Raw genomic sequence first — 25700 nt, forward strand, 5'->3', positions numbered from 1 at the left:
TCTACCTTGTGGCTTCCCTGGATTCTTTCAGATCTCTACCAGGATTCAACCCCCTTAATTCCAGAGCCTTCTTTCATTGTGCTACTTCCCGTTCACCCTAAACAGGCTTGTCTGCTTGCTGTCTCCCCCTTCAGACTGTGAGCGCCCCAAGAACAGAGGCTGCCTTCTGCCTCCTTCTGTGTCCTGGACACTAAGCATAGTGTCTGGCACACTGTAGGTGCTTAATAAATGCCTACTAACTGCCTGTAGGTTTAGGGCCTGCTGCAGCACCCAGAACCCTGAGGAGACAGTCTCTCTCTCAGAGGCGAGGGCTTCTTGTACGCTGTGTCAACATCAGCAAAGAAGAGACGCCCTGGCCCTACCAAGAAGAACGAGGAGGGCTATTCAGCTTTCACTTCAAGGTCTGCAAAGCACCGGATGCAAGTCATCCCAGCCAAGCCTGGAGAGGAAAGACCTCCAGGGTCTCTGGGCCTGTGGCGAGGTGGCTAGTGAGGAGACAGCCAGAGATCAAGGTGAGGAGGATGGCCACTGGTTGAGCTGGAAGTGGACTCTGTTCCCAGGCAGGAGGAGGTCAGGGAATGCCCAGAAGTCCAGGTAGGTGGGAACACACGACTTTGGAAGGGTCGTCCCTTGAAATGGGCTAAAAGGGTGGGCTGTGAAGCCATAGCTTTTTCAGCTGCCCACAGGGAGCCATGGCAGGGTTCAGGGCTGGTCCCCATGGGCCCCTCCAGACCCTGCTGACACACGGGCTCATTCTCCCTGTCATACGGCTTTCAAACATGACTAATGTCAAAATGTGTCTAACAGGAATGTGTGTGTAGAGCTCATATCAGATTACATGCCATCTTGGAGAGGGAGGGGGAGAAAATTTAAAACTTATGGAGGTGAATGTTGAAAAGTGAAATAAATTTAAAAAAAACAGGAAGGAAATACAAGGGGCAAAAAAAAAAAAGAGCCAGTGTTCAGTGACCAGGGGTTTGAGGCCTAGAGGGGCCTCTGACACTTCTCCCCACCTCTCTGAAGATTTTTTCAATAGACTGAGCCACAGGGGGCAGCCCCACTGAATTATCCATGTTCTCACCGCTAAGGGGTCACTCCCCAGCTGTATCAGAAGGGAAAGTGAGAGAGGTGGCACAGTGCCAAGTGGCAGACAGCTCCCACTGCCTCCCACAGAAGCACAGGCTGGATCCTCAGTGAGATTCTCCATCCTCAGGGCCTGGCTCCTAGCAGGCCCTTAAGCAATGTCTGGTGGTTGCAAGTGAAGGGGAGCTGAGGGCCCCCTTCTTGTCCTCGGGAGGCTAGAGGCTGCAGCACGAGCTCCTGTTCACCAGAGGGCCACAGAGATCAGGCCACCATATTGCCCGCATGGCCACTGCCCACAGCCTGAGCTCACCAAAACCTGGGGGCCTCTAGGCCCTCCCAGTGAAGCTACAAACTTCCCAAGTTTGGGGACCAAAGGTCAGGTTTCTTTCATATACTGCCTTCCCTACTTCTGCCCATACATCCTACCACAAGATTCTCTCATTCAGGTTCAAGACTTCAAAGACATCCCTGATGCCACGCTTCACCCTCCAAATAACACCCAACCAATGCCAAGTCCTCTCTACTCGGCACAATCATGATTTTGTTGGATGAGAAGCCCTCCATGCCTTCCAGTCTTGGGCTACTGAACAGACTGAGTCACGCACGGAAGACAGAGTCAAAGGTCTGGGGGTCTTCCTCTGGTTCTGCATGACAGTAGCAATGATCTCTCTGACTCTCAATCCCTTGTTACCTGGAAGACCAGGCCTAGGGACCAAGAAGCAGAGTCTCCGAGCTTCAACTGCCGCCCAGGAGCAGTGACTCTCCCAGGGCAGCCCCTCCTCAATGGTATCCCCCGGCCCAATCCACCCTCTTCTGGGTCACTTTACAGCCATGGTCTCATGGTCCCTGGTCTTTCTGCATACCCCACTGCGGTTATGTCTATGCTTTCCTGACTGCTCAACCTTCCCAGGCCTCTCTGGAGTCACCGTGCTCCTCAGCTCTTACACAATGACCACATTCCATCACATTCACGAACGACGAGATTTTGTCAACGGCTTAGGGAAGGACTCGACTCCTTAACCTGGTGCTCCAGGTTCTCCAAGATCTGGCCTGACACTGCCTTGACAGACACTCCAGGGAAGCCAGGCTATGCGCAGGTCCCCAGAGCCCTCCCCCACCACCATCTCCCACCAAAGCTTCCTCCAATACCTCTCCTCTCCTCGACAGCCCAGCCCCGATGCTGCTTTTCTCTCTTCCACCCTCAGCACCCCAATGAGCTTTTGCAGCTCTATACTGTTCTGCTCTGAAAGCCTTCACCCCCTCTTCCTACTGCCAAATCTCAGTCTTGGATCGGTCCCACCATGCACCTTCTCCATGCCTCCTCCTGAGCTGCTCAATGAACCTCGGCTGGGCTACGGCCCTTCTCTGGTCTCCCAAGTCTCCCTGCCTCCTTCCTGTCAGCTGAGGACCTCAACTCTCACTGTACTGAGAAATGGAGGCCTCCCTCCCTCTTCTTCACAAAACTCCCAGCACCCTTCTCTTTCCTCCTTCCGCAGGCTCTGACAGAGGTAGGCCACCCCTCTTCCATGCACCCTTGTTCCCATTCCCTCCAGTGTTATGGGGTACATGCATGCCAACCATCACCCCCTACATACTTCAGTCTTCAACCTCCCCCTCACCTCCCCCCACCCTCACAGTGGTTCCTTCCTTGGTGTCTTCACTCCTGCTCTAGTTCCTTGAAAGACCTTCACTAGACCCTCCCACCGACTCATCTAGAGATCACACTCTGTTTCCTCCTCACCAAATTCTTGAGAAAGTGGACTTCACGCACTCCCTCCACTTGCTCCCCTCCCCCTCCCTCCTCTCCTTGGTGGTCTGGCTTCTGGTCATCACTCAACTGAAACTGCTCTCACCAAAGTTACAAACGATATTCTAGTTAGTAAATATGAAGGTCTTCTCTGCCCTCATCCTGGGACAGGTCTACTATCTCTGAAACCTCCTGAACACCCCCTCTGGTTCTCCTCCTACCTATCTAACTCCTTCTTCATTGGCTCCCTACCCTAAGGGTCCATACTAGGTCCTCTTCTCCCTCCCCATTCTCTCAATAATAGCACTGATGGATTTAATTATCACCTCTAGGCAGGTGACCCACAGATCCAGCGCCAGGCTCGCCCCCAGTGTTGGCCCCACATCACCAAATAATAGCCCACTGGACATTGCAAACTACACATTCCATCTCAAATTCACTAAATCTAAAACAGAATTCATTAGCCTTCTCTTAAAACCCTCCCTCTTATATAAACAGGCAGTTTTCTGATGAAGAAATTAAAGCTATCTATAGTCATGACAAAATGCTTGAAATCACGATTGATTAGAGAAATGCAAATTAAAACAACTCTGAGGCACTACGTCACATCCACCGGATTGGCTAACAGACCAAAAAGGGAAACTGATGGATGCTGGGAGGGAACACTAATGCACTGCTGGTGGAGTTGTGAATTGATCCAACCATTCTGGAGAGCAATATGGAACTATGCCCAAAGGTCTATAAAAATGTGCATGCCCTTTGACCCAGCAATACCACTTCTAGGGCTGTATCCCAAAGAGATCATAAAAATGGGAAAAGGACCTACATGTACAAAAATATTTATAGCAGCTTTCTTTAGGGCGACCAAGAACTGGAAATTAAAGGGATGCCCATCAACTGGGGAATGGCTGAACAAGTTGCAGCATATGAATGGAATGGAATACGACTGTGCTACAAGGAATGAGGAGCAGACAGATTTCAGAAAAACCTGGAAAAACTCATATGAACTGATGCTGAGTGAGGGGAGCAGAACCGGGAGAACACTGTACACAGCAGCAGCCACACTGTGCGATGACTGACTTTGACAGACTTGGCTTTTCTCAGACAACTACGGAAGACTCATGATGGAGAATGCTATTCCCATCCAGAGAGAGAGCTATGGAGTCTGAATGCAGATCAAAGCAGACCACTTTGTCTTTTTGTGCTTTTTCTCTCTCGTGGTTTTTCCCTTTTGTTCTCATTCTTCTTTCACAACATGACTAATGTAGAAATGTGTTTAATATGATTGTACATGGCTAGCCTATATCAGATCGCTTGTTGGGGTTGGGGGGAGGGGAAGGGGAAGGAAGGAGAAAAAATCTGGAGCTCAAAATCCTATAAAAGTGAATGACGAAAACTTAAAAAAAAACCACCACCAAAATACACAGCAATAAAGTTTCATTTTAAGAAAGCCTAAATAATAAATACTTAAATAAAGCCTACCCCAGGGGGGAGGGGGGAACCTCTCTCTTCCAAACTTCCCAGTATCCCAAAAGTTCCAACTTGAGAATCATCCTTAATTCACCACTGCTCTTCTCCCAATGTGTCCACCAAGAAGCCAAGTCTTGTGCTTCCTAGTTCTCATGTCTCCTCACACAGCTCCCACCTTGGCTCAGGCCTTCAGCCCCCATGATGCTGCTCTTCCAGGCCATCCCACAGGCTGCCCCTGCCGCTGCCCCTGCCGCTGCCCCTGCCCCTGCCCCTGCCCCTCTTCCTGCTTTCCCTGCTGCTGCTGTTATATTCCTTGAGCCCAGGTGTGACTCTCCTACTCAATGACCTCCAGGGGCTCCCTATGCCTAACGCCCCAGGCTAAACTAGAAACCCCTGGGGTTAGCGTTCTAAGCTTTCACAACCTGGACCCACCTATTTTTAGGCCTCACTGACATTTTTTGCCCTCCCTGACCTGGCCTTCTCCTCCTCTCAGCACTGAGCATCCCCAGCACCTGGAATGCTCTCTCAATCTCTCCCTTCAAGCTTAGGCACCATCATTTCACGTGAAGCTTTTCCCACTGCCCGTTCTCTTCATCTTTACTCTGTCCCTCCTCCTCTTTATACTGGCTGTCTCCACCACTGAGGAATGTTTGCATGCTTTCTATCTGTGTCCCCAGCGCCCAGGATAGGGCATGGCACCTAGCAGCTACTTAATAAATGCTGACTGGTGGATGGCCTGCCCAGCAACGTCCAAGGGTCAAACTCAGTCCACTTTAAGAAGCCATGATGGCTTCCTCCTCCCCCCCAAATGAGAAGGCAGCTTTCCCTCTATGATCTTGGGTCATCCCTTGCTGAAGTCATTTGTGTGCGTCTGCTGTCACCCAGCATAGCATGATGGGGGACGTGCTAGACTCAGAGTCCAAATCCCCCTGGGACCCCTCTGTACCAGCAGGGGGCCAAGGGGAACCCCTCTGCCACCCTCCTCTCTGAATTCTCCTTTATTAACTTATTAATGCCTGCAGGGCGTGGCTCAAATGAGCCAGTGAATGTAAAGAGCTTTGTGGAGGTCCTGCTGATGATGAAGGGGAGGAGGGGGAGGGAGAGGAGGGAGAGGAGGAGGAGGAGGAGATGGCTATACATGCCAACGATCAGTCTTTGCATCCTCCTCCATAGCATGTACCAACAACCATCATGAACGTTCCCATCTCCATAAACCGTAAGGCGTGCAAAGTGTCTTCCTGACAATAATCCCACAACACAGGCAAACCTAATCTCTCTATTTTATATATGAGGAAACATAGAGAAATTATTTGCTTGGGGTCATGATACCAAAAAGCACCAAAACCAGGCCTCAAACTCAGGTCTTCTAATACTGAGACTACAAAACAAAAAAACCCCAAGAGGCTCCTGGGTAACCTAGAAGCACGAAGGGTCCTAGAGGAGCCCAGCTCACTGACACAGACCCAGCAAAGAGCTAAAAAGGCCTCCAGATCCACTAAGAAACAGCAAACCCAAAGAGAAACAGTGGTAGGACCCTTCCTCCAGCCTAGGACTGTACCACAAGGCAGTCCCAAGTGAAGGACTCGGTATTTCATCAGCTTGGGGAGTACCAAGGGAGAAGCCCCTGCACCATGGCAGAGACCACAACTGGCTGATAAATCCAAGGGCCCCATGGAGGAAAGTAAGGTGCCCAGGGTCCCATGGCACATTAAGAAAGCGTCCGCATTAGGGAGTGAACTCCAAGCCTACCTCCAAGGTACACATGGCTAGAGCCAATCAACCTATATTCAGTTGGTCAGAGCTTGAAATTCCCTGCCCCCTCCTCTCAACCTACATGACCAGCTCCGTCCAGGAGCCTCTGACACCCTTGCTTCATAAGCGTCTCCTCCCTTTTACTGGGCTTCCAGAGGGCAGCTGCTATGTATCACTCCTCCTTCCAACCCCCACAACACTGAACTCAGAACAAGCATTTTTCAGGGTTAATGAGTAAATTCCTAGGTTTGCCCACTAAATCTAAATGCTATAAGGAGGAATGTCCAAAATCACATAACCAATCACATGAGAATTTGAAATACACTGAGGGTACCCAGAACTGCTGGCCTAGTAGGGTCTGAACCATCACTTAGATTAAGGAGGGGTGGGGGGATGGGAGCAAAAAAAGAGGGGATTAAGGCCATTTCCAGAAAGAAAAGCTGAACACAAACACGATTTCATATTCAAGCACTGGCCTACTCACAAACACATAAACTGTCTGTGGCAGTGGGGGCCAGCCTGTGCTACTGAGCGCTATTAAGTCAGTGGGCCTGCGTCAGAGTTCAATAATAGAGACCCCAGAGCTCCAAGTAAGAACTCAGTCCAGGCTGTGCTAACAGCCAAAGCTTCATTCAATACTGCATGGGCTTCTTTATATTGTAGACACGGAGATCCCTGAGAGAAGGAAGATTCCCACACCCCCTGCCAGATTCCGACAGGGAGCTCTGAAGCAGACAAGAACTTACCAAGATCTGTGTTGGGACCCGCGAGAAGCTGCCTAAATTTCTCTAGCCGATAGACCTCCCTCTCTGTCAAGGCGGGTGGGCCAGGTGCATTCTTATCATCCGATGATCCATAGCCTAAAGGGACCGTGGAGGCATAAGGGAGAGACTGGGAGCGCTGCAGAGGGGTGGTGTCGCTGAGGATTTCTGCGAGAGGGAAATAAAAAAAAGGCCAATCAGCCAAGTTGGTGACCCCAGTTGTCCCGCTCCTACCTGCTGCCAGTTCGCCAAGGACCCCCACCCTATAACATAAGAGTTCTCTCCCACTTACAGGTTCTGTCCAATTCTGCATTTCTTTATAAGAAACAGAAAGCATTTCGAGAGACACCACAGCCAACAGAAGCCCCTCTCCCTGGACTGTGGGGGCAGAGCTGTAAAATAAAGAGGTACCTAGAAAAGCATGAGGTGAACAAGGCATTCTGAGAATGGAGGGCAGCCAGGACATAAGGAGAACGTGGCTGGGTCAAAGGGCATGCCCTTTTCAGGAACAAGTTTAAGAAAGGTGAAGGTGGCATGCTCTCCCAACGTCCCCAGCCAGGACCATGTCCACAGATGGGTTTTACAAGAGTGCAAAGACTAAAGCCACGGCCAGAAGTTTCCACTGCCACGGAAGTGAGGGGATTGGAGGTAAAGTCCAGGTCTGTCACTACTGACATGGCCCCGGTTAAGGCATTTAACTTCTGGTCTCTAAAATGGAACAGCTGGCTGGAATGCAAGGTGGTTAACCCAAGGTCCATGGACAGATTTCAGAGGTCTGATGAACATAAATGATTAAAAAAAATGACATCTTTATTTTCACTAACCTCTAACTGAAATTTAGCATTTTCTTCAATCATTTAAAAGCTTGATTCTGGGAAGGGTCCATTACACTGCCAAGGGCTCTGGGTCATCTCTGCGGACCCTTCCCATGCTAGCAGCTGAGGCAATGACATTTACTAGAGACAAATGAGAAGTTCTGCACGAAGGCTCAAAAAAGAACCTACAGAAAGAGAGGGAGAAGGTAGCAGTCCATGTGAAAGAGACCGAAGGCCCATCATAGACTAAAGGCTGAACACGTGCCAGCGGACTGAGGTGGCTGCCCAGGAAGCCAACGCGGTCACAGGCGGCATTAACAAATGCCTGGGAGACAAGTCTCCCAACACTGCCCTGGTCAGTGCGTAGCTGGACCACTGTGTTCTACCCAAGGCTCCCCACGTCGGGGCAGCAACAAAAACATATGCAGAGGAAAGCAAGAAGGACCTCATGTCAGGTCATACAAAGTTGAAGGCACTGTGGATGACGAGCCTACAGAGAAGAAGAAGAGGCTGGAGAGAGCCCATGAAGACCCTCTGTGCACAGACACACAAGAGAGAGGCACTCCAGAGAAGAGAAAGGGCAGTGTCAGACACTATTAAGAGACACCCTGTGGTCCAGAGCTTGGCATAACAAACAATCCTTTGCGCTCACCCTCTGGATGATCTCACCCTCTGGCAAAATCACACAATTACTGTAATACTTTGACCAGCACCGGACAAGCGTGGACAAGCACCCATGTTTCCGGTCACAAAGACCCGATAGGAATCAAACTTGTCTCACTGTTGCTGTCACCCCTCTCTGCACAACCCGTGATATAGGAACTGTGATCTCCACACACGCCTCGGGTCCCCCCACTAGGGGGAGGGGCCCAGAACATGTGTCTAATCTGCCTCCTTGCTTGCCAGCCCTTTCCTTCCCTTTGAAATTAAACTCGTTTGATTCCTGACTCTCCTGCCTCTAGCCTGCTCTGTTTGGCTCTGGCCATCTACAAGTTAGAGGCTGGTTTGGTCCAGCTAACAGGAGCAATGAATGTGATGACCAGAAAAGCAGATTTCTGCCCATTAGAAGAATTAACTTCCTAATAATTCTAGATGTCAAACAATGGCATGTCCTAGCAACCCAAGGTTCCCACTCCTGGGGGTATCTGAGCAAGAGCCGCATGACACCATCTGAGCACGTCTTCGAGGACATTCATGGCACAGGCAGAAGGGCGGACAAGGTGACCTCTACAGCCTCTTCCCACTCACACATTTTCTAACTCACCACACATTCAACTACCACAAGCTGATAAACTGTGGAAAAGAAGGGAGCCCAGGCCACCGAGCAGACCGTTCAAAGGGGAGTCGACAGCAGGCGACCAAAGAAACTGAGCTCCAGTAAGGACTAGGACAGCATGTGAGAACCATAATACCTCACTTGTGATTCCTGTTTATCATGCCAAAGGCGTTCAGTCTAGAACTGCAAGGGACACTCAGAGGCCCTCTGGCCCATCTCCTCATTCTACAGAGAAAAGTACGGCCCAGGGAAAAGCAGTGATTGCCCGGATTCACAGAGGACAAAGGTGTCCTGTCAGAGGCAGGATACAGACCCAGAAGCTCTACTCCACCATCCCCCAGAGCAGGCTAATGGGGAAAGCCATCTCCTAGGACTCTCAAAGCAATGCTGTGAGGGAGGTAGGGAATGTCTAAATGTTCCCCACGTCAGAAACATACAGATGTCGGCATGTTCGGCAGAGCCTGAAGGCAGGTGAAGGGCCGCAGCGTTTCAGTGACTTGCCCCACTTGATGCCGGGCCTAGAACCCAGGCCTCCAGATTCTACACCACCAGCTATCAGCCCTATCTTTTACCGTACAAGCACGTAAGGCAACAGGGAAAGGGCAGCAGAGGCTTGTGGTCCTGAATCATCCATCCAGCCGTGCTGACGAGCACCACTGCCACCACCATAATCACATTCCTACGCCAGGCAGCAAAGAGGCACAGAACATGCGACCAGGAAGGCATCAAACTCTCTGGATCCATTTGCCTCAGAGGAAGCCGAAGCGCCAATCAAGGACTCTGCCAGGAAGGGAAGGGCCAGCCCTGAACCTCTGTGTCCTAAGTCACAGTCCCACACCCTTTCCATGCTACCTCGAAACAGGCTGCTTCCCAAGCTTCAACTCCTACGCTGATTTAAGGCTTACAAAGGAAGGGTCAGAACTTGAACCCGGGTCTTCCCTGATCCCAGCCTTGCCCTCTCTCCACCATATTACACTGCCCACTAAAATCAGCCACCTAAAAAAGCCCAGCAAATTCAAAAATCTAAAACCATCTCACTGCATTTCACCTCATCTTCTTAAGACAAAAATGAAGTTTCCAGTGAAAAAGATGAACTCCCGAAAAGTGACAGGGACGCAACAGACTCTGATGAACACACTGACATCCACACACTTCTGACGGCACACTGTCAATCAGGAAGGAAGATCACTTTTAGGGGCTGCTCATTTCCACACACGGAACTCATTAAAGTTAAAATATGGACTGAAAAAATCCCACGACATAAACCCCGAGGCTTTTGAAGAGGGGGCGTCCTCTGGCCTCTGGGCAGACTGTGTCCCACTTAAGCCTGCAGAGGAGGGAGGGGAAGCACCGTCCTCATATCCATCCCTGCCACCCCTGGGCAGGCCTGCTTCCTGGCCAGAGGGGAGAGTCCAGGGTTACCAAAGAAGAGGGCTCACAATCCCTGCTTTAGCTCAAGGTGATGCCTGAGGGCTGGGGCCAAGGAAAGAATGGAAGTGGAGATGGGAAGGCGGATGACAGAGAATGTTTGTGAAGCTTTTTTTTTTCTGGCAAGATATCTTAGCATTTGGACAACACATATTAATTTTGTACCACAAGGAGAAAGATAAGCAGGAGAAAGAGTCCCCCTCTACTTCCCATAATCCAACCAGGATGGTATATGGCTGCACAGATGACCTCAATGTCATTTGATCACAACTTTGCCCACTTTCTGGTTTTGCCTCCCTACAGACAGTGGGGGCCACCAGGACACCACAAACCCAACTGCAAGACTGTCATTCCCTTGATATGAGAAGTGGAGTGCCTTACTCATGAGGTAATCAGGAGGGTAGTGTCACTGAACCAAAGATTATATATCAGAGAGCAAGGCATAAGAGGACTGGAAAGGGAGGCAGGACATGAAATGTAAAACAAAGGATTTTAGATTTGGTCTTGTAGAGAATCACTGGAGTACATCGAGTGGGGGGCGGGGGTGACACGGTCAGACCTGCACCTAATGAAGGTCAGTGTGACAACTGAATGGAGCACGGACTGGGGTGGGGAGAGACTTGAGGCGGGCTGACCCCCCAGCAGCTCTTACAATAGTCCAGGTGATGAGGGCCACGTCAGAGAAGAGCTGAGGGTGCATTAGAGAGATGCTGAACAGGTGAAGTCAACAGGCCTCGGCAGCAGTTTGGAAATGGGGTAAGAGACAATGAGGAGTACAGGATGACTCCTAGGTGCGGGAGAAGATGGCGTTGTCCTCAACAGAAAGCGGAAGGGAGGGTTTAGGAGGAAAGAGAAGAGTTCCATCTTGGACACGTTGAGTTTCAAATGTCTATGAAACATGCGGTTTGAGGTGACCAATGGGCCTTCAGAGACAGGACAATGATGAACAGGGGAAAAGTTAGGGCTGGAGAAGTCAATCTGAGAGTCATCAGCACAGACACAGGAATTAAATCCACGGGAGCTGATGAGATCACCAAGTAAAGTGACATAAAGGGAGAATGGAAGAGGGCCCAAGACAGAGCCCTGAAGGCTGCCTACAGTTAGAAGGCGTGCTCTAGGTAAGGAGCCAGCAAAGGACACTGAGAAGGAGCCATCAGAAAGGGAGGGGAAGAACCAGGAGAGAGCGAGGGCCTAGAAACCCAGAGGAGAGATTATCAACGGGGAAAGAGAGAGCAACAGTCTCCAAGAGTTACAGAGAGGTCCAGGAGGATGAGGCCTGAGAGAAGGGCATCAGACTGCGCACCTAAGAGATCATTGGTAACATCGTGTAAGAGAAGAGAAATGGAGGCAGCCATCGAAATTGGCCTCCTCAAGGAGTTTAGCCAAAAGGGCGGAAGAGACAGGAGACAAGAGTAAGCAGGGATGGAAAGGGCAAGTGAGGGTTTGTGAGGATGGGGGAGGGGGTCTGGGCAGGCTTGTGAGTTTGGGAGAGCAGGGTACGGGCAGGCTTGTCAGGATGGGAGAGGGGGTATGGGCAGGCTTGTAAGGATGGGGGAGGGGGGTACAGGCAGGCTTGTGAGGATGGGGGAGAGGGGGTACGGGCAGACTTGTAAGGATGGGGGAGAGGGGGTACGGGCAGGCTTGTGAGGATGGGGGAGAGGGGGTACGGGCAGGCTTGTGAGGATGGGGGAGAGGGGTACGGGCAGGTTTGTGAGGATGGGGGAGAGGGGTACAGGCAGGTTTGTGAGGATGGGAGAGAGGGGTATGGGCAGGCTTGTAAGGATGGGGGAGGGGGTACGGGCAGGCTTGTAAGGATGGGGGAAAGGGGGTACGGGCAGTCTTGTAAGGATGGGGGAAAGGGGGTACGGGCAGACTTGTAAGGATGGGGGAGAGGGGGTACGGGCAGACTTGTGAGGATGGGGGAGAGGGGTACGGGCAGGCTTGTGAGGATGGGGGAGAGGGGTACGGGCAGGCTTGTGAGGATGGGGGAGGGGGGTACGGGCAGGCTTGTGAGGATGGGGGAGAGGGGTACGGGCAGGCTTGTGAGGATGGGGGAGAGGGGTACGGGCAGGCTTGTGAGGATGGCGGAGGGGGTACGGGCAGGCTTGTGAGGATGGGGGAGAGGGGGTACGGGCAGGCTTCTGGGCAATAGAGAAGGAGTCAGGAGACAGGAAGAGATTGAAGGTAAAGAGCAGCTTTGAGAGAGGAGGCAATCAGTTGGGAACGGGATGGACTGGGTCCCCTGCCTCTGTAGGAAGAGAAGAGCCAATTCTTCCCATGAGACGAGAGTGGGGGGGGAGGCGGCGGCAGGAGATGCCCAAGTAACAGGTGAGGAAGAAGGGGAGCTCACAGCAAATGGCCTCCCATTTCTGCAAAAGAGAGAACTTTGAAGGCAGATAGAGCCTCCCCAGCCCTGCCTGGCAGCACCCATTCATCAGTTTCCTGATTTTCTCCCCCTTCATTCAAAAGCAATCAATAAATGAACAAAGACGTATGAAGCACTGACTGACTCCGAGTCAGGGACTGAGCTAAAGGCCAGGGATCCAGAGACCCGAGTGAGCCGGCCCCTGCCTTCAGGGGCTCACGTTCTAAGTGGGGCAGGGAGATGATGTGAATGTATATCAGCACATACATAATACAGAAAAGGTGATAGACACAAGGCAGTCTAGAGAAGGAGGCAGGGAGGGTACGAGTAGCTAAGGGAAAGGCCCCTGAGCTGAGCCTCAAAGGAAACTAGAGTCCAGCAGGCACAGCCAGGCCCAAGGCACATGGGCGGACCCCAGCGAGTGGCTGATGTGTCCAGACAGCAGAATCCAAGGACAGCAATGTCTAAGACTGGTTGGGCTCAGGCTGTGAAGAACTTTCAATGCCAAACAGGCAATTGCGTACTGGATCCTGGACGTAACAACGGGCTGCTGAGGCTGACTGCGGAGGGAGGCTAACACGGTCAGACTGAATTTAAGGAGCTGGGAGGAGGATGGAGGCTGGGAAACCAACTAGGAGGCCAGGGCAAAAGCCAGGAAGACCGGGGGTCACGGCCTAACCTTGGGTGGCAGCCGAGCAGCCTATGAGGACACCCAAGAAGAGAAGCTGGGAGCTCATTCCCATCAGGACTAGAACGTGACTGATGTAAATGCTGGGCCTCCCTCTTCCTCTTGGTACTAAGCTTGGCAGTCAGTGAGCGCTAAACTAATGCTATCATTGTCATGGAAGCAGCTTCTGACCGACCACAGGCACTGCCGGCTGCCTGCTGGGAGGCCCCTGAGCCACACCCACGAGGCTCCCTCCTCATCCTCATCAACAGGCGAGCAGCTCCTTCCCCAGGGTCACAGTGTTTTTACTTGGTTTCCATGCTTTGTTTTCTGCAGGACAAAATAAAGAAGACTCCCAACCCAACCTACCAAAATGCCAGTGCAGTTCACAGCTTCCCACTATGCCATGCAAGGGCTCTGGGGCTGGCAGGGCAGCCACAGACACTGTCTGTGAGAGCAGGAGGGCAGGGTCTGAAGGGGCCTTCGAGGCCACCTCCTCAAATTTAGAGGTCACATCAGGGGGTTAGGAACACTGGCGCCCCTGCTCCTACAAGCACTCAAGCAGTGCCTGTCCATGCTGGAAGCCCAAACTCACAAGGCCTCTGGACACCGTGCCTGGCTGCACACAGGCCCCAGGCCCCACAGCCACCTCCACCCACATGGGTTTCAGCCTCAGTGACAACAGCATGGAAGAAGAGCCGGCACATTGCTTCTGTGAGAATGCCCAAGAGGGTGGCACGCAGCGAGGCATAGGGTGCAAACTCCGAAAACTGAGTGAACACCAAATGTACCTGAAAAAGCCCAATCTGCCTCACCTTCTAGGAACTCAAATACTTAAAAACTCCACCATGCCGGAGGGGGAAAGCCACCCTGGATGGACTCCCAGAATGCTCACACAAGCAGACTGGTACCAAGCCCAAAGTCAATCCCGTGAGATGTGGAAGAAAGATGGTGCGACGTCTTAACTCCCCGCCTTCTCCTCCTCAGATGCTGGGGCATGACTGCCATCCTGTGCCCTATTCACATCCACTAGGAGTGGCTGAGCGGTCACTACTCTGAGGCCAGGCGCCAGATAGGAGAAAAGCCAAGACGTGGACGTGGGCAACCCAGACCATGCCCAGCAGCAGGGGCAGCACCATCTACTGTCAGCCTGAGAGGACCCAAGCACCATCTGATCTCTTAGGGATGGTGAAGCCCTCATTAGGGTGAATCAGGGGAGAGACTGGTGAGGCAGATAAAAATGGCCAGCATCCCCAGGAGCTCTTGGACTCTGCGAGGGACAGTCAGACATGACCTTTGTCAAGTAGCCAGGGAGCAACTGCCTCCAGAGGGCCAAGAGCACGGCCGCGTCCTACCTGGCCCCAGCAGACGAGCTGCAGGCCAGGAAGGCAGGTCACAGATTTCAACCTGAGGCTGGGAAACCCTTCCTAACAAGGACTTTGGTCGTCCCAAAGGGAAAAGGGCTGCCTGGGGAGGCAGCGAGGGAAGCTTCCAGCAGAGCCTAGGCGCCCTCGCTGCGGGAGAGAGAGAGGAGCCTGCCTCAGGCCCCTCTGGGCTCAGAGGGTAGATCTCTCCCTACATGGACATGGGCATCTAATAACCCCGCACAGCCAGCTGGAACCCTCGGCTGTCACTGTCACTAACAACGGCACCTCCTCAACCCCGACTTCTGGTCCTTAGGAGGAAGAGAAAAAAGGGAGGAAGAAAAAAAGATGGATGGGAGGAAGGGAGAGACAAGGGGGTAGGGGCACAGAGGGGCAGAAGGAACAAGGATGGGGAGGGGGAGAGAGAAGGGAGGAGAGGGGATGGGGGGACAGAGGGGCAGAAGGAACAAGGATGGGGAGGGGGAGAGAGAAGGGAGGAGAGGGGATGGGGGGACAGAGGGGCAGAAGGAACAAGGATGGGGAGGGGGAGAGGGAAGGGAGGAGAGGGGATGGGGGGACAGAGGGGCAGAAGGAACAAGGATGGGGAGGGGGAGAGAGAAGGGAGGAGAGGGGATGGGGGGACAGAGGGGCAGAAGGAACAAGGACGGGGAGGGGGAGAAGGGAGGAGAGGAGGCACAGAGGAAACAAAGCATGGGGGGGGAGGGAGGGAGGACAGAAGAGGGGAAGATGGAAAAGGGGGTGGAGGGGCACAGGGAGGGACACTGCAGTTCCCTCCTTCCCATCCCCACAAAGCTTAGACAGCAGCCTTGTACAAGCCCTGTGCCCTGCTGAGCTGCCCAAGGGAGAAGCAAACAGGAAGCTCTGATGGGGGCCCAGAGGAGAGGGCCAAGGCCCATCTCTGCCCCACTGCCCTACCGAGAGGCCCAGGAGGGAGACGCCCACCCTGTTACCTGTAGAATGGGATGTGTGACTCTCGCTGACAGACTTCACCAGCCTGCTGTCACTGCCCGTCACCGAGGGCAGGTCAGAGAAACGCTCGGCCCGCTCGCTGTCGCCGCAGATGTGATCTTCAGGTGCCCGGTGCTGCTCTTGGCGCCGGCTATGGTTCTGGATGACCTGGTTGGCCGTCTCCATGACCACCTCAGTGTTCAGGCTCTCAGCCGCCATGGCCAGGAGCTCATCGTCATCCTCCCCCACATCCCAGGCATCGCTGGTATTGCTCTCAAATTCCTGGAAAGTGCTGACTTTCTTGGGCTTCACTGGGGTGGTTGGTGTCTTGGGGACCGTCTTAATCAGCCTGCAAACGACACTGAGTGTTTTTCCTCCTCAAAGTCCCCCAGGAGGAACAACCAACAAGAGAGACTGAAGCAGATCAACCAGGAGGCAGACACACAGACACACAGACACACACAGACACACACACAGACACACAGACACACACACACAGACACACAGACACACAGACACACACACACACACACTTTCAGACCTCAGTCCGTCCCAATACAGGAATAATAAAGGAAGGAATATCTTCCCTGGATGTGCAAGTGACTCAGCCCTGGGAAGGGAGGAAAGCACACCCAGGGGAGAGCGGCTGAGCAAGCCCTGAGGAGGTCTCTAGGGGGCACGCAGGGACAGTCGACTCAATACACCAATGATTCCCAAACATGTTCCATCCCATTCTCCCGGCCTGACCTTTTGGCCAAGCTAACAAAGAGAGGGAAATGCCCTGCCATGAGACACCCTGTACCAGAGCTCATGAACTCAGACTCACAGCTTTATTGGGGAGTGGGCACAGGAGCCCTTCTACAGCCTAGGGGCCCACAGCACTGGACCCTCACCATGGGAAAGGCTTAGAATGGGGTTAGGGTTTGCTTTCACCCAGCTTCTTCCAGATTTCTAAGGGAGGTGTGATCACACAGGGACACAGCAAAAGGAAAAAGAACCACGGTGAGGCAAGCAACTGGCTCCAGGCTGAAGAAATAAGCCCTGAACCACTGAGAGTCCACTGTGGCTAAAGGAAAGAGCACTCCAGGCACTGGGGACTGAGGGGCCAGACTCCACCCTTTGCCCCTCCCATCTCCAGTCCCCTTCCCACCTTCCCTAAACCCAGCCCTGGGGCTCACTCCAGGGTGAAGCACCAGAGAGACCCCACCACAGGCAGGCTGCTCCCACGGGGCCTTTGCCAGAACTTGCCAAGCAGGCCGGGGGGCCCCATCACCCTCTCCAAACAAAGACTCAAGGACAAGCGTTCAGAGGTGCCATTTTAACTTACGTGCCATGTACTAATGGGTCAAAAGGAGGATGCTGGGCTCCATACACATGCTGGATACTATTTGAAAAGAAAAAGAAAAAGAAATTAGCCTCTGTCTGACTTAACCCTTTGTCTTACTAAATGAAGAAACAAGACATTAGCTGCTACACCAGGTGCAGGAAAACCTCCATCACCAACCATGCATGGCCATAGAGTGACCAGCCAAGAAGGGGGAAAAGGATGAAGAAGCATAAGAGACAATGACTGAGACCCTCTGTCCGTATGATGACTGCAGAATGAAATGGGTATCAACAGCATCCAGATGGTCAGGTCCACTGCTAACCAATAAGGACACACAATGACAGAAGCCCAAGAGGGCACATTTCCTATATATGGCCCTCATTTCCCAGAATCCCAGTTGGACAGGCCTCAGTGGCCATCCTCTGTACTATAAGAGGTTGGCAGTGACGGCCTCTGAGGCCTTTGATCCTGGGGTCCCAGACAAGCCTCACTCTTCTTGTGTGCATCGTGTACATAATACACCAGTGCTTTTACTCCTCCCTGACTGGCCTTCCCAGGGAATCATTCCAAACTTTTTCTTCCCAAACTCCCTAAAGCATCCCCTCCCCTCCCACCACAGCCCAGAATTTCACCAAATACTTCCCCGAAAACACTGAGGCTCTTCATCCCAAGCTCCCCCCTCTCCCACTCCACGCTTCAAATCAACCTCGTCCACCATCTTGGGTCTCAGAGGAAGAGGCAGCCCTTCTCCCTGCCAATGGCAACCCCTCTCTGCCTGGGCCCTCCATCCCAGCCCTTTCCATCTCAGGGAGCCTGCCCTTCCATCATCTACCTCTCCTTCCCTTCTCCACTGGCTCCTGCCTTCTCTACCACTTACAAACTTGCCTAGATTTCCCAACCCATCTGTAAAAACAAAACAAAAAGTCCTTCCACTTGATCTCACCATGCTTGCATGCTTCTGTCCTATAGTCCTAGTCTCCCTCACAGTTAAACTCATAGAAAGAGCCGTGTATACCCACTGTGCCTGGGTTTTCACCTAATGCTCTCTTCTCAGTCCCGTACAATCTGGCTCCTAGCTCCACCCCTTGATTGAAACCAGTCTCAGGTCGCCAATGATCACAAAGCATAGCTGGCTGAGTTACTGATGCTCATTTCCAGTGCCCAATGACTCTGCCCCTGCAGCCAACACTCCCTGATGTAGCCATTGTGGGGGTTTATGTTGTGGGACTGTACTTCTCTCTGGGCAAGGAGGGAGTTTTAGGGGAGTGGGGAGTAGAAGCAGTGCCTGTGATGCCAAAAATAAGACAAGAGAAACCACCATCCATGAACCATGTGAGAAGCATGGAGGTGAGAGCAGGCAGAAGTTCAGAAGGGAACACAGACAAGAGGGCGGCATAGAAGTCTCTGGGTCACATGTCACTGCTAACAAAAAAACAAGGTATCTGCAAGGTATGGCCAAAGTTCCCTGTGCAAACTTGCTTTTTTGTTCTTGCCATATGGAAATGTTCATGTTTGTTAAATTCATAATAATAAAAAAATTAACTTAACACCCCCCTCCCACAAAACTATCCCTTCTAACAAATAAGTATAGACAAGTAAAATCAGCCAACACACTGGTCATGTTGGAAAAGGTATATCTCATTCTGCACCAACAGTCCACTACCTCTCTGCCACAAGACAGGACTACCAAGAACCTCTGAGCTGTCAAGGCCAGTGGCCTTTTCTCCTTCTTGATCCCACATAACTTGTCTGCAGCACGGCACCGCTGACCATTCCCTCCTGTGACACTCTAGCTTGCCTTCCCTCTCTCTCTGTCATTTGTAAGCCCGTAAAGATGCGCAGACAACTCCAAAATCTATGCCTCCATCGGTCTCTCCCTCCTGAGTCCTCCTGCTACATGACCAATTGCAGACTGGATATCGCCCTGGAGTCATCTCAAGCCCAACTTATACAAAACACCCAGGTCATCTTCCTCCCTGCTGCTAATTCCCATGTTTCTCTTGAGGGTGCCAGCATCCTTCTAGTTACCAAGTCTTCATCATCTTTGATGCCTTCCTCTCCCTCACCCCCTCCATCCGCTAATTTGCCAAATCCAAATCCGCTTCCACAAAGTATCTTCTACCCATGCCCACGCCCATGTCCATCCCCACCCCTACAAGCCTCCAGCAGCCTCCTTATGTGTATGCTGGACATTGCGTTTAATTTAATTCTATGGGCACATATTGTTCCAAACTGCCCAAGAGAACAGAAGCTCCTTGAGGGCGAGCATGGCTTTATCTGTGTCTTTATACACCTTTGGATCCCCGGCTCTCAATATACACTTGCAGAATGAAAGAATGAAGACTCAAGTGGAAGCATCTAGCAGACAGCTCGAGATGCAAAACCACGGTTCAAGTAGGAGGCAGGCCTGAAGCTACAGATACAGGGGCATGGGCTCCATCAGATGAATCCAAGAGCAGAAGACCAAGGACTAAGGCCTGAAGAATGGCCAGAGTCAAGAGAACAGTAGGGAGAAGAGAAACCCAACATCAGCCCCTCAAAGAGGGAGGAGAAGGGGAGTGTTCCAAGAAAGAGGACACAGGAATGTTTGCCAAAGGTAACACAGAAGTCACTGGTGCCGCCACTCCCCAGCCCGGGTGCCCTCCCTCCAAGGTGTGATCGTACACCTGGAATGAACCTCATTCCTCAACCTCCAACAGAAAACAACCTCACCATCGCAGACCTCAGAGCAAAGCATCCAGAAAAAATGTCTCTGAGAAGAGTGAGACAACAGTGAAGGGCAGGGGTGGGGGAAGCGTAAGCATGAAAACAGAACCGAGGACAGCAGCAATTTGCTGGGAAGCGTAAAATAAATAAAAAATTCTATTACCACATTTACAATTAAATGTTTTGCCGCATTTCAGACAGACGAGCCAGCCAGGCAGAGCAGAGAGTCAGCATCAGTTAGAGCTCATCAACCTCTCTGCTCTGCGCCGGAGTCATTACCCCGGCTACACTCGGAGTTCAACGCTGGTTTGTGACAGACACTGAAGATGAACTCTATCTGCCATTAGGCTAATTCTCTCACAGAGTCAACAAGTTCTGAAGATTTATAAACTGCATTCTGGGGAGATACGTTTTCTAAGGAAATTAACTTTAAAGGGCTTCAGAGAAACTGTAAGAAAACCCATTTTTCTGATGGCAATCAATTCCACAGCTCCCTCTCAGCCCAGAATTTGGCAATCAGATCCACCCCCACAGATGCGGAGAGAAGCAGCCAGCATAGAAGCAGTACAAAATAAACCATGATGAACCTGACACTTATTGTCACAGGCCTGTGGAATTGCCTGGGAGATCACAGAGGCATTCAGCGGTGGGGCTGGGACAGGAGCTCAGGCCCGTCCAAACCACACCTTGACCTTTGGTCAATATCAATCTTGAACTCTGGACTCTATCCTTTTTTTTTCCTACCAAGACAATAAACCCTGCAGGGCTCTGCCTCCATCCTTTCACTATTCTGGCAGAACTGAATGTTTTATTTCAACAACTTCCTTGGGTAAGGGCCATCCTGCTCAAATCTGGAAATCGCCAAGAGGTGCTGGTTCTTCTTTAAGGCGAAGTAAGAGTCCGGTGCTGGATCTTTATGTGAGAAGGGAGCTGGGACAGACTTGGCCTTGTCAAAGGCGGTGCCCTTCTCCAACGGCCCCGGCAGAGCCCAAAGCCATCCAGGGGCCAGGAGCTCAGCAGCTCTTGGGGCAGCCCCTTCTGCTCCTGCTCAGCTTCAAAGACTCCAGGAAGATCTCTCCCAGTTACTCCCCACAGGCCTCCTCCTTCTGCCCTGGGGGCTGAGCAGCATAAGGCTAGCCCCTCCTCCCTGGCACAGGCCTATGGCCATCAGAAGACCACCGTCTGGCCTTCTCCTGGCTGACCGACCGCACTTCCTCTAGTGCACCTCCCAAGACAGCTTTCCAGTCCCTGCACCATTCTTTCTTGCTCACTCCTCTATGGTCCTTACTCCTCTTGGTCAACATGGCTCCTGGAAAACGGCGGCCAGAACATGTAACATCCAGGTGCTGCCACACTTCCCCAGAACCCCAACCTGCAGGAACCAAGAGGCAGCTGTCCCCATTTTCCTCTATTTCTGTGCATTACAAAACAGATAAATGATTAGAGATGAATGAAATGGCACTGCAGCCTTGCAAATTCTAATAATTTCCAAGAGCAGAAATTTGCTAATTTCTAGTATCTCTCATCTTTCTTAAGCTAACTCACTCTCCAGCCTTCTTCAGCTCCCACTGCTCCCCCTTCTCTGCCTAAAGTCAGAAAGCTCTCTGACAGGCTGTTTAGTTGATCCAGAAATTGCTCTGCCACCTCCAATGATTGGCTTTAGGCCAGGAAATTAACAGAAGGCAGAGATTCACTCCTAAAAAATAAAACAAAAACAGGGTCTGCCACTGGAAAAAAATTTTATAGAGGCATTAAAGGCTTCAGTGAAACTGTGACAGCACTTAAATAAGAGAAATGGCCCGAATCCCCAATTAGCAAAGACGTGTGCACCATCTCAGCTCCTAGAGGCTCGTGGGAAGTGGAAACCAAGCTGGACAGCAGGTCAAGGTGGAAATGGCATCAGCCACCCTCACCCAAACACAGCCAAAGGCTTGCTTATCTTGGCCAAGGGGGAGAGTAAGGTCTAGAGTGTGCAATGGTGGCTTGTGCCTACTGTGCGCAGGACTCTGTTCTAAAGGCTGGAGGTCCTCAGCATCTTAAAGGGGACATGATTCCTTCCTGCCCTATCCAGACCTCTGCTTATCTGGCAAGTCCCGACCGTGTCTACCTGCCTCAGATGGCACTGAAGACTATTACGGAATGGCAATGAGCTGGGAGCAAGGAGCTATCTTCCACTGGACCCTTCACAAGCTCATCTTAGACTAATGCCAACTTTGGGTACCTTCCCACCTCCCCATCTTTGCCTTTGCACTGGCAGAACCCCATACCTGGAGTCCCATGGCCCTCCCCTCCACCTCACGGCTTCCCTGCCCTCCCCCCCACCTTCTGCTGGCCATGGAAGCCCAGCCCTTTGCTCCCCCTCTCATTCCCAGTGATTGCACTGCAGAGGTCACAGTTACATCTGCTTAGTTACATGTCTCCTCCCCCATTAGAAATTAAATTCTTCCAGGGCAGGGACTTTTCACCTTCCTTTGTAGCCAGAGCCCCTAAGGACAGACCCTGCGATTGCTTCAAAATGCTTGGTGACTAACTGACTGACCAGCTAGCTAGACTGCTAGACTAGCTGCTAAACTAACAAAGAAAATCGGGAGAATCCAGAAGTTTGGAGGGACCTCATCTCCTACCAGAACAGGTGGAGACTCAGTAAGGTATGTTCCCAAGAACGGGCAGGCTCAGACAACTTGTGGGTCCTCAGTCAGCAAGACTAATACTGTTTAAAAAAAAAAAAAACAGGTCTGAAGGAACATACAGAAAAACTGCCCCCGTTCCTGGGCCACCTCCTTTCTGCACCTTCCCTGCCCGCCAAGGCCAGAGGTGCCAGGGCCACCCGCTGTCTGCCTCCCAGCCAAGCCCAAAGGTGCCAGGGCCACCCGCTGTCTGCCTCCCAGCCAAGGCCAAAGGTGCCAGGGTCACCTGGCTGTCTGCCTCTGCCAAGGACTTCAGGAAGGGTCAGCAGCCGGTCCATCTGAATGAAATGGCTTTACACCAGGAGAAGGGGAACAGCTGGATGTTACTTTTTTTGCTCTGTCTGGCTAGAAGGAAGATAGAAGGCAGCTGAATGTCAATCACCCCAGTCTAAACTAGAACCCACAAAGCACTGGGAAGCAGATGCAAGTGGCGACAAGTAAGCCAGTGTCCCCAGCGATGGGACCACCTGATGGGACAGAGGACCCAGGTTCAAGTCCCAGCTCTCTCAATCCCACCCAGATGACCTCACTTGTCTAGGCCTCAGCTCCCTCAGCGAAATAACATGGACCATGGACCAGGCGCTGTGCTAGGAAACTCCTCCTAGGTAAGAGAGTCTTAGGCCAGATGATTCCCGAGGTTACTATGGGCCAAGCTAACCCCTGGGGATACGAAGAAAGGCAAAAAGCAAAGTCCCTTCCCTGAAGAAGCTCGCAGTCTAATGGGGGAGGAGGGAGATACACACAAGATAATGAATGACAGGGGAAATGGGAGATCATCTGGAGGGAAGGCACAAGCAGCCAGGCCAGGGAAAGTGACCCTCCCTGTACAGGGCAGGATGAGCTGGGAAGCTGAGAAGCGGAGACTAGGAGGGAGAGAAATCCAGGCATGGGAGATGGATGGCCAGCAAAAAGATACCAAGTTGGGGTATAAGATTACAGGCAAAGAACAGCAGAGCGGCTGGTGTCACTGGACCAGAGAGAACATGGGGGCAGTCGAGTAAGAAGACTACAGGAAGGGGCCCGGTCACAAAGGGCTGCAAACAGAGGCCTCCCTATCTGATCCTGAGGGAGTCACTGGAGATCATGGAGTGATATAGTCAGACCCACTGAATGAAGGATGGTCTGGAGGGGGGAGAGACTCGAGGCAGGGGAACCAATCAGAATGCAGCTGCCAAAGGAACCCCTAAGCACAAACTCACGACTGGGAGAAAGACCAGAGACTCACAAAGGTCTGCCTTGAGCTCAGGAAACCTGAGCCACCAGGAGAGAGGGGGAAGTAGATGGTCTCTAAGAGCCCTTCTGGCTCTGATGCTCTGTTCTTCTAGGCTGAGTCCAGACTGACCTCCCTATATAAAAGGAACAAAGCAGGCCTTTGCCCTCCAGGAGCTGCAGGGAATTCACTGATCCAATTGAGCTCCTGGTCTGGAGCTCTGGGATGCCCCAGAGGCTGGTTCTGCAGCCTTTAGACACTCCCTGGGGCAGGAAAGGTTTTGTTTTAGGGGTTTCCGTCTCCAGTGCCCAGCACAGTGTCTGGCTCTGACACACGGTAGCTTAATAAATGCAGGGTGAAGTCACTGAGTAGGGCAGGGCCCATGGTGATGGTGACTGGTCTTAACAGGGATTAAACTTGCCCCTGCTGAGCCCGAGAAAACACATAACCTGTAAACTTTTGTGATCCTCAGGTATTTGGGCAAAATTTCCCTGGAACTCTCCAACAGCAAAGAAATGCATTCAAAGAGAAGAAAGGGAAGAAAAAGCAAGGCCAAAGGTTAAGGTTGGCTCTCAGGGCAGTAGAGGCCTGGAGACAGACAGCAAGAAGTAAAGATGGCATCCCCCAAATGGCATCCTCCTTAGATGTCAGCACACACAATGAGTCAGAAGTGGAGCCTAAGAGAAGCAGCCTGACTGGTTAATGAAGGAAGCCTGGAATCAAAGGCCTTATTCCGGGAAATGGGAAACAACCCTCAACTCACTTGGCATTGGCACAGATAGGCCAGCCCTGGCCATGTGCAAAACCCTGAGCACCGTAGTGGGGATATAATTACCCACTAACTGCTTTGGAGAATACTGCTTACCCAATTAACTCCAGTAGACTGGGAGGGGTCAAAGGAGAGAAAGGAGCAAGGCAAGAGAAATCGAGATCACTGCTTTCACTGTAACCAGCCAGCCTTTGTGAAGGGAAGGAGGGGGAAGGGGGTGCTCTGTCCATGGTGCTGAGGTTACAAGCACAAAAGCCAAACCAGCCCTTCCATTATCACCACGTAACAGATCCTAGATCTCCACTGGCCAGAAACAATCTGATGAGGACACTCCCAGAATAAGTAAGCACTCCACCCAAAGGGCCCTGAGCCCAGCACATAAAGGGACACAAAAAACCTGCCTAGGCCCCACTCTCCAGGGGCCAGGCTTGCAGACACAGGGGAAGCTCCTCCTCTCCTCCTCCTTCTCCCGCTCTCCCCAATCTTCCCAGGTTCCCACCACATTCTCTGGCAGAGGCCTCCTCATCACTCAGGCATATGCCCCTCCTTCACACCTGGCTCCCGCTTCTCCTGGCCAAGGCAAAACCCTCAATGCGTTCTCTTGATCCTCCTCTCCTCCACCTTCTCCAGCAAACTGGCCCCCTCACTGTCTCATCAAACCCTGCCTGCTGACTCCTTCCCTGCTGTCTACAGACGATTCCGTGCCTCCTCCATCCTTAAAAATGCCACTTCTCCCATTATCTCCCAAGCTGTGGTCCCACACTTCTCCTCCCCATCTAGTTAAACTCCTCAAGAAATCTGCTTCTACTCAGGACCTCCCCTTGCCCATCTCTGGATCACTTCTAAAAACCTCTGCACTTGGCTTCCAGCCTCATCCTCCTACTGAAGCCAATGACCAACGGCCTTTTCTCAGTCTCCATCCTTTTGGACTTCTCTGCAGACCTGACATCAGCATGACCCTTCTCCTCCAGGACAGTCTCTTCTCCCCAATGGCCAACGCCTCCTCCTCCTCGTCTCCTGTGCCAGGTCCTCCCCCACTAACCATGGGTGTCCCCGGGGCTCCTTTCCCTCCACCACCTCGCTCGGTGACCCCATCAGCTCCCAACCTGACACCCCATATCCTGCCCAGCTTCCTGTGGGTTCTGCTCATTTCCATGGCTTCCTTCATGACTCAGCTCATGTCCCACCGTCTGCAGGAAGCTCCTTCAGGTTTCCTTACCTGCCAGTGCCTTCCTTTCTCACGTCAGCTTCCATCCCCCCTGAATCTAACATTGATCTAGTGAGGCATTGACACATTGTCTCCC

At 52.1% G+C, this 25700-nt stretch overlaps 1 protein-coding gene across 1 annotated transcript in view; it reads right to left on the reverse strand.

The window, feature by feature from the left end:
• The window catches only part of TBC1D22A (TBC1 domain family member 22A), a 323593-nt gene that overhangs the window by 293684 nt on the left and 4209 nt on the right, over positions 1-25700 (reverse strand). The window contains exons 2-4 of the mRNA XM_036761386.1: positions 17025-17081; positions 15700-16046; positions 6799-6981 (exon numbers count right to left, since the gene is read on the reverse strand). Coding sequence (XP_036617281.1) covers positions 6799-6981; positions 15700-16046; positions 17025-17081 — 587 coding nt within the window. The remainder of the gene's footprint in view (positions 1-6798; positions 6982-15699; positions 16047-17024; positions 17082-25700) is intronic.

Source organism: Trichosurus vulpecula, chromosome 5 (assembly GCF_011100635.1).
Source record: "Trichosurus vulpecula isolate mTriVul1 chromosome 5, mTriVul1.pri, whole genome shotgun sequence".
NCBI classification, from domain to species: Eukaryota; Metazoa; Chordata; class Mammalia; order Diprotodontia; family Phalangeridae; genus Trichosurus; species Trichosurus vulpecula.